Source organism: Schistosoma mansoni, assembly GCF_000237925.1.
Source record: "Schistosoma mansoni, WGS project CABG00000000 data, supercontig 0148, strain Puerto Rico, whole genome shotgun sequence".
NCBI lineage: Eukaryota > Metazoa > Platyhelminthes > Trematoda > Strigeidida > Schistosomatidae > Schistosoma > Schistosoma mansoni.
Window position 1 is genome coordinate 54,824 of NW_017386045.1, and position 8,527 is coordinate 63,350.

Below are 8,527 nucleotides of genomic sequence, written 5' to 3' on the forward strand. Positions count from 1 at the left end.
GAAACGGCCGTCCAGTGCTTCCAGGTTTTCGCCGATGGTTTAGCTTCAATTGACTCATGAATTCAACTATAAAATTACTAAAATCTCCACAAAAACCCCTTCTGATATTATTTTATATTTGTTATGCATTTCTCTTGTGAAATTCTTTTCATCTCTTTCATTCTCTTCTATATTTCTTTAGGTTATTATCCAATCACTTCCTTCACGTTTATACTTATTTGATTTATTATTAATGGATAATCCAGAAACAATAACATCTTCAATAACTTCAACAACTGGATTACCTCCTGGATCTTTCAATGAAACTAAATTATTATTAGCACGTTATCCAGAAGCATATATTCAATTAAAATCAGATGCTACACGTTATTCTGAAGCATTAGGTCGTTTTTTAACATTAATTGAAGGTCTTTTAGCTAGTTTAGATTTAAATCGTATATTCACCGGGTCGGAAAGTTATTAAGAGAGAGAGAGGGGGCAGTTTCGTAACTTTGTCTCCTTTAATCTTCATCATATCAGTGGGATTTCACTGGTTACCTTGAACACATTCCTCATTTTTTTCTTTTTTCTATGGCTGTTATGGTTGTTTCTAATAACGATAATAAACATAATTATTTTTCTAATGTATAGTCTATTTTTTTTGTTCATATATGTTGTCTTTCTCTGTATGTGTTTGTTTTCCTTTTCTTTTATTTTTGTGCTTTTTTACTCGATGAATTATTTATTGGTTACTTTCTCATAAGAATATTTAAACTACAGATGAGAAAAGTAAGTAGATGGAATCAATGATTTCATGTTTTCCTTGTTTGTGTTCGTATATGTATAACTGACAGAAAGAGAGAGAGAGGGGGAAAGAGGGGGGGGGTGTTTTTTTTACCCTTTCCATTTTGTGTGTTTTATTTGCCCACGATCTATACCTACACACACACACACACATACATACACAAATACATACATACATAATTATTGTTATTTTCATGATATGATTTCTGGTATTTAATATATTCAATGCAAAATTTGTTACGTAAGAGTTTATGCTATCTGTTATGTCAATGAAATTTTATGTAATTTTTATTTACACTATATTAATATATACAGATTTTATGTCCACGCATTTATGTGTATTTATCATTCTTACTTACGCCTGTTACCCCTCGTGGAGGAGCATAGACCGCCGACCAGCATTCTCTAACCCACTCTGTCCTGGGACTTCCTTTCTAGTTCTATCCAATCGCTGTTCATTCTTTTCATGTCTGTCTCCATTTCTCGGCGTAGTGTGTTCTGTGGTCTTCCTCTTCTCCTTTGGCCTTCAGGATTCCAGATGAGGGCTTGTCGTGTGACGCAGTTGGGTGCTATCCTCAATGTGTGTCCTATCCACTTCCAGCACTTCTTTCTGATTTCTTCCTCCGCTGAAATCTGGTTTGTTCTCTCCCACAGTAGGTTGTAGGTGTTGATTGACAATCGTTTTGAGTTCCAGATGTTGCATTTATCAACTACTTCTTAATATTTACAATTGATCAATCACTGAGTAGTAACCAATCTTATGGCGATCTAGTCCTTTTTTTAGATTCTGATTAAATTGTATCCACCAAGTTACAATGTGACCATTAGTCTAAATTACTTAACATCACATAAACTATGTTAAGATGTTACGTGATGGGGAGGGGTTGTATATCTAATCTTTTAAAGACAATAAGTTTCGTAGTGGTTGGTAGTTGCCGGTAAGTTGTACTTTGTGTAACCTTGAGGCAGTTTATATGATATGTGGAATTCGAATCTTTGTCATTTAGCTTCACAATCAGAGATGTTACCACTGATCTATTCGAATCGTAACTCACCTTTAAGGTTGAGATATTTACAATTGACTTATAAATAAATAGTGAGCAGTGTGATATCTGTCTAGTCCTTCAGTGTTAGTTTGATTCTATCCCAATATCTTAAAATTCATAATACACTTATTTGTATACTTTTCTAAGTTTAACGGTATTCATGGTTACTAGACTGTCTCTACTAATCTATGCATCATATTCAGGTTTTATAAAAAGACATAATAATGCGCGGTTATGAAAAAACTCTTTTGTTTTTCGGACAAAACGTCGTGGTGATTAAACTGATGTATGGTTTTTCTTTTCTACATTGAATTAACATAAGCCACTAGCTGTGTGTTAAAAATACTGTGAGATTCAATAATAACTAACAAGTTATTGGTATGTCTTAAACCCGACTATGGGAACTTCTAGCCTCGATTTTATTCTGTCAGTCCTAAACAAGCCAGAATCGAACACGTATGTGCATCCATTCAAGTCGTCACGTCACATTAGCTCAACTCAGTGAAATTATCAAGACACGTGCTAGAGTAGAGGGGATGATAATAGTATTCATAGTAGAGAGTATTATGCATGGACAATATGTCTTGGGAAAAAGTGGATTTGTGCGATAAAAGCTTTGATCGAAATATGTGGATGACATATCTCTCATTCATTTTGTAATCCCGATCAATCCAAAAGACGGGCTTTCGAGGAGAGCTTATTGGTATAAAACAGAGAAGGCACGTTCATATGATAAATAGTCGCAAAAAATTGAAGCAAGATAAAATTATAATGCACTTGGAGATTTCGAACGAATCATAGTTAAAGTTATACTTCAAGATTTCCTTTAAGTTTGCTCCAAGAAAATGAAAATCAAGGCTTTAGAAAGATAATGACAAAATAATGGTTTCCTGGGAGGATCAAGTGTCATTATCAGTTATTTCATTAATCGTCGTATGTTTTGAACTCTTTCTTACGACATGCATTTATCAATCACTCTCTGATTAACAATAGGCCTATATAAAATATAACAAGTTAGAGATACGTCATGGCAAATCAGAAGATGTGTGTTGAGTTCTGTCAGTTAGATGATAGTATTCATACGCTTGTTCTTCACCTCAATATTACTCAGTTACTATTGTATATTACGTTTTACTACTTACTAATACTCATTAACTAACTTCATTTTGCATCGTATGTGGTTAGTGGTACTATGCAGTGAATCAGGCATAATGGCTGAAGACCTTTGTATGCAGCAAGCACAGTATCACAGAAAATCATTAGCAATCTGAATTGATATTCAAAACTATCTTTATCGATTTCCCTTTCTATCATCTGTCACCATTGTTGTATTTTGGGTGTTAATTACAGTGGCCTGGTGGTGAAGCGTTCGTACACGAAACAGAAGGTCCTCGGTTCAAGTCCTGCGTACGAGATCGTGGGTATGCACTGCTGTAGAGTGCCATAATAGGACGATCATTCAGTGCTACTACGTTTTCAATGGTAATCTAGCTAAGATCGACCCGTGAATCCAACTGTGAAAATAACAAAATGATGGAGCATGTATAAACTTATTTTTTCTTGGCGTAACTGACAGAACGGTACCGGCAAGAAGAGACATTTAGCCGTTAATATTCCAAATACTAGTATGGATTAGATAAGACGAGACTTCCGTAGTAACTTTAAATTTCGAAGAGAATTCGAAAATGTAAAAGCGACTACACTGTAACAGTCACTAAGTTTACAACAAATGTTTGAGGGGCAGTGTGTGCACATGAAGAGGGGGATTAGCAATCACATAGCTCACAAAACTATTAGGATGGTAGACAGACCTACGAAGAAACCTTTATTCCACTTAACGTTCGTGTCGGACGCCAGGTTAATAGAAAGTTGGACAGATTTTGATAAACATCAGTGGGACAAATATTTTACAATTCCTATAATAGGAATGTGGTGATCGATATTATCCCTAAACTTCGTATATTGTTCGTCCTGATAACCGTTACTCGATAACGTCCTAACGATGAATAAATCAGAAGACGAATACGAAGGGTTGATTGCGTTTATTGTTGGACCACACACAGATATTCAAATTTACAGGCACGTTAAGCAAGCATGAAAGATTGGTGCCGTAAAGCAGGCGAGTGAGCGTGAGAGTCGAATGGGCGAGAGATTAATCGACCAAGTAAGCGAGTGCAGTGTAGTGAACAGGATTAAGATGTACATATATATATATATATATATAAATGGAAATGCATGGATCATCAAATCAATTTAGCGATTAATAGTAAGGCTAGCAGAATGAATACATACGTAGACAGTAAGCAATGCTCAAGCGTACATAATAATGGTACAATAATATAGAGAGGTTGTTGTACGAATGACTGTCCGTTAAATAGGTTAACAAAAGGGCTTAGCCAAATTAGATGTAAACAAACTCAATTGTACGTGAGTTGCTACAGGTACAATCCTAGCAAAGCTGTCTGAACTTAATAAAGCCCAAAATTTTTAAATGAAAATTAGCGTTAGATCAATTACTACTAGCAGGAGACTTCGACATTCTATCCTTCAATGTCATCAAATGGAATAAAACATATATACAGTGGTTCCATTAGCGGCTTGCCACAGCCATTAAAAGTTCAAGGCTGACACAATTGGAAAATCTCGCTTCTGGATTTTTATTGTGGTTCTTACTTGTCATTAAGAAACATACTCAACGCCAAAGTGTTGTCAGACCAATCGATAGTTTAATGAGTATTAGGTGAGTTATGTAAACTCATGTCCTTATTATTGCGATTGTTGCCAGTTGTCGGCATGGAAGTATACTTATATTCTAACTAGGGCGGTCACGTGTTTTTGATCGGAGTCGTGTTGAAGTCCTGTAGGATAGACACTGGGAGGGCATCCAGTGTACATATTCTTCTGGGGGTAAATTAACGACTATTGGGGTAAGGAGAAAAGCCGAGGATTATGTCAATTCCTTAACTTCAATGATATTTGATGGTATGGGACCTATGCAGCAATCTCCCAGGTCAGTACTAAAATCTTTGCGCTCAGAAAAGTCATCAGGATGTGTCAGAATCCAACCTATAACCCTGAAACAGTGGATGGATGGCATCAGTAAATTAGCATGTGGTCCATTCAGGCACTCACTAGATTCACAGCAACTCCCAAGAAAATGGAAGCAGGCCACTCCCACTCCAATCTTCAAAGGGGATATAAAGAGAATCAAGCCTGTTACAGAGAAGATACGTTATTCCCAATACTCTTGAAAGTAATGGAACGAGTGGTCAATGTGCAAATGGATAAAAACAATATTCACCATGAAGCCCAACTCGAGTTTAAGAAAGGCAGGTTGTATGTGTTTAATCTCCTCATAGCTTGAAACAGCTTGACGATCTGCTCGGACCAAGCAAGAACAACCATGTAAAATCAATTGAATTCTCAAAAGCCTCGGACAAAGTTTCAAACTTACTCCTCATAAAGAAGTTTGAAAAAAAGGGTTTCACTGACTCACTTCTGCCTTGACTACGAAACCGCATATATCATAGTCCCGACTGAAACATGGATATCGCCTGACATCGTGAATGAAGAAGTGAGCTTGCAAGGAGTGAAACTTTGTCGATGCCGCAGAGTACACAAAACAGAAATTGGTGTGACGATATGCATTATCAGTCCTTTCGAAGCAACAGACCAATGCGTAACACTATTAACACGGAACAACAACGCCAAAAGTGGGAATAAACGGAATAATGGGTACACATATAATCGATTTGTACTTTGTTAATAGAAAATGCCATAGCAAATAGAAGCTTAGAAAATAATAAAACCGAAATATCTAATAAATATGTGACTAATACATACAAACAAAATGACAGAAAATAGCTTCAAATATTTTACCTCATGATTAGATCGTCTCTTGCATGACACTCATATTCCTGATCTTTATCGGTGGCGTTAAACTATACAGGCGACGTAAACTCCTGGAGGTTCAGGAAAGACGAAAAAGATTTACTGAAGCTTCAAAAGAACATTACAACAATAGAGAAACAGGTAGTATGCAACTTATTAGAACGTAGCCTGTTGTCTCTTTGAAAGACACGAATTTTTCGGACCAATTAGAGAGACAACAAATGGGGTAATAGTGCTGACAAATCTTATGGAGACAGTCTCTAGAGCCTAGGATTATTGTCACTGAGTTTTAGAAGAATGGGAGATGAACTGATAATAACATTTAGCATGTCGAATTTACCAAACCACACAACACGAGGATCCTATCCAGATGGCAATCGGTTTATACAAGCTCGTGAAGAAGTACTGAATATTTAAAAAGAACAGTGGTATTGTTTCTCGTCAAGTTAAATTTACTGTTTAGATTGTAAATTATGCATCAAAACTACTGTTTACACTTCAATTGGACTTATTTTAGTTAACGTGATATTGTACTTGTGTGTTTTGATTTGTCTTTTGTGTGTTTAATTCATCAGAGTATACTTGGTCAATTTTGACCTGTTATATTTAGTTAAGGTTTGAGATTTTACATATCCATTCTGTGTTACCTTTTTCAATTAATTTTCAAGATGGTCGACACGCAACAATCTGCAGTTAGTGGAATCTGTCATCAGAAATGTAGTGCGTGAAGAGGTTTCAGGGGTGCATATCACAAAAGCAATAAAACTTGGTAAATGGGTTGGAGGCGAGACTCAACAAAGAAGAACCTTGAAGTTGGTGTTTCGGAATTTTGAGAAAAGTGACGTGATATTGAATAACGCACACAACACTCGTGATTCGAATATTTGTATTCGACCAGGTTGGTCACTTGAGGATGGAATCAAGTGGAAGAATGCTCTTACGGAGTCAGGAACTCGAAAGCTAAGTGGTGAAACAAACTTTATGATTAAGGGCAGTCAAATCTTGGGAACCAACGCTTCCGAGACCTGTATGTGTAGAACAGATGATTCCCAAAACACCTTAAATGTGTGTTACACGGAAACCGTGGTCTTCGGATTAAAATGTCTGAGATAATTTTGATAGTGGATGAATTTAGTTCCGTTACAACCGTTGACACAGAAAATTGGCTCACCGTAGATATAGACTGTTCCTCATCATTGCAGGCTACATAAGTATTAGAAGTGATATGGTTAAGAGTCTCAAGGGAGGACACTTAACGTTATATGTTACTGATCGCTTCCATGTGCAGTCAATCATATAGGAGGCACATGTTGGTGGCACATGTGAGGTAGATTGTTGTGTAGAATCTACGCTAAGTTTTGGACTGAAGAATAACCGTCTAGGTGGTTTAGATACACTCTATTATCCATTTGAAACCAAAACAACGTGATTAGGTAAACAACGTTTCTAAATTTCATCACAAATGTACATTATTACCCAAACAAATATTAACACTCAGTTATTCAACCAATAATTGTTCACTAACTAATCGATCTAAATTACAATAAACAAACAAGTTGATAGGGAATGTAAGAAAATTACCGAGCGCACCAAAATAACTGCTAGTTTATCCTTTCTGGATAGACCACGTAAAGATCCGTTCAAAAGATAATATTTGGTTGCATTATAACACAGAGTGTTTCCAATTTTGGAAAAGTGCTTCAATTCATGTTCAAAAATGCACAACCTCAGTCAGTGCAAGGAACACAATCAAAGGGGGAACAAGTCAACATGGTTGCCGCCAAGACCAAGTATCAACTAAAACAATATAAATGCAGTTCAGCAAGATACATGGAGATGCAATGAATACCTAATGAAAAAAAACATGATAAAATACAAATACTGTCATCTCAAATGGCACCAGAAAGACTAACAAAATACACAACTGAAGAAATCAATAGAAATAAATTACAAGAGTAAACATCGGAGGGATTTTCGCACACAAAACCTTCAAAATAGATTTTACATGTTGTACAATTAGGTCTAGACACGGGTTAGTGACCATAGGAGGAATATACCGTAGTCCGTATCACTTTTCTGACGACTTTTCTGTAAGACACATCTGCTCTTGGAATAAGGCAGAATGTTGTCTCATCATTGGAGACTTCAATACACCGCATGCCAACTGGAAAGAGCTCACAGCTTCATGTAGAGGGGGGTTCGCTAGTGACCTTCTTCCAACAACTACTCAGTGTGCACTTGTACAATGTGACGATGCAACGGATGTTCTAGTTTTACAACTAGCTACCAGTAGCACCTTCTATCTTTGGACTAAATTGTGTTCATCAGTTTTGTTATTGATGCACATTCACTCCGCAGAACATTTAGGCGCCTCCAAGATTTGGTTCATTCTTAAGAAAGTTCTAATGAGTTTCGCACTGGATAAAGCAGTTCAAAATACTGCAAAATAGAATGTATTTTTTAAACATCTGAATAGTCTGTTCTCTGAAATGCGAGATGCCATATCTCCCATGATTTTGATACTGTGAATTAAAACGTATCTCTTCACTGTGCGAGTTGATTCAATTTGGCATCCTGATTTCAGATTACAGTCAATAAGTAGCTTTAGCCCGAGTGGTTTGTTTAATTGTATTCAGGTGATCGTCATCAATTGTGTCATCGGTGCATAGTCGTCATGCTCTCAAGAATGGAGAATAGATGAAATTTCTTTACCTACCTAGATCACTCAAATCTGCAAAGTCCACTTTAGCCTGGGTTTTATTGCCATTGATCTCCTCTTCGATGGATTTGATGATGTTCGACGATTT

At 36.5% G+C, this 8,527-nt stretch overlaps 2 protein-coding genes across 2 annotated transcripts in view; both read left to right on the forward strand.

Annotated features, from left to right (window-relative positions):
* Positions 1 to 2,630, forward strand: part of Smp_139430 (phosphoinositol 4-phosphate adaptor protein,putative) — a gene marked incomplete at its 3' end in the record, with an annotated part of 27,165 nt that extends 24,535 nt beyond the window's left edge. Inside the window, exon 9 of the mRNA XM_018799265.1 lies at positions 2,508 to 2,630. Within this exon, the coding sequence (XP_018646604.1) occupies positions 2,508 to 2,630 (123 nt within the window). The remainder of the gene's footprint in view (positions 1 to 2,507) is intronic.
* Smp_108320 (hypothetical protein) lies at positions 233 to 1,114 on the forward strand (the record flags this gene model as incomplete). The annotated part of the gene is made up of 1 exon (XM_018799276.1): positions 233 to 1,114. One exon carries the CDS (start codon positions 233 to 235, stop codon positions 461 to 463), a length of 231 nt encoding a protein of 76 aa, XP_018646605.1. The 3' UTR covers positions 464 to 1,114.
* Positions 2,631 to 8,527: the final 5,897 nt, after the last annotated feature.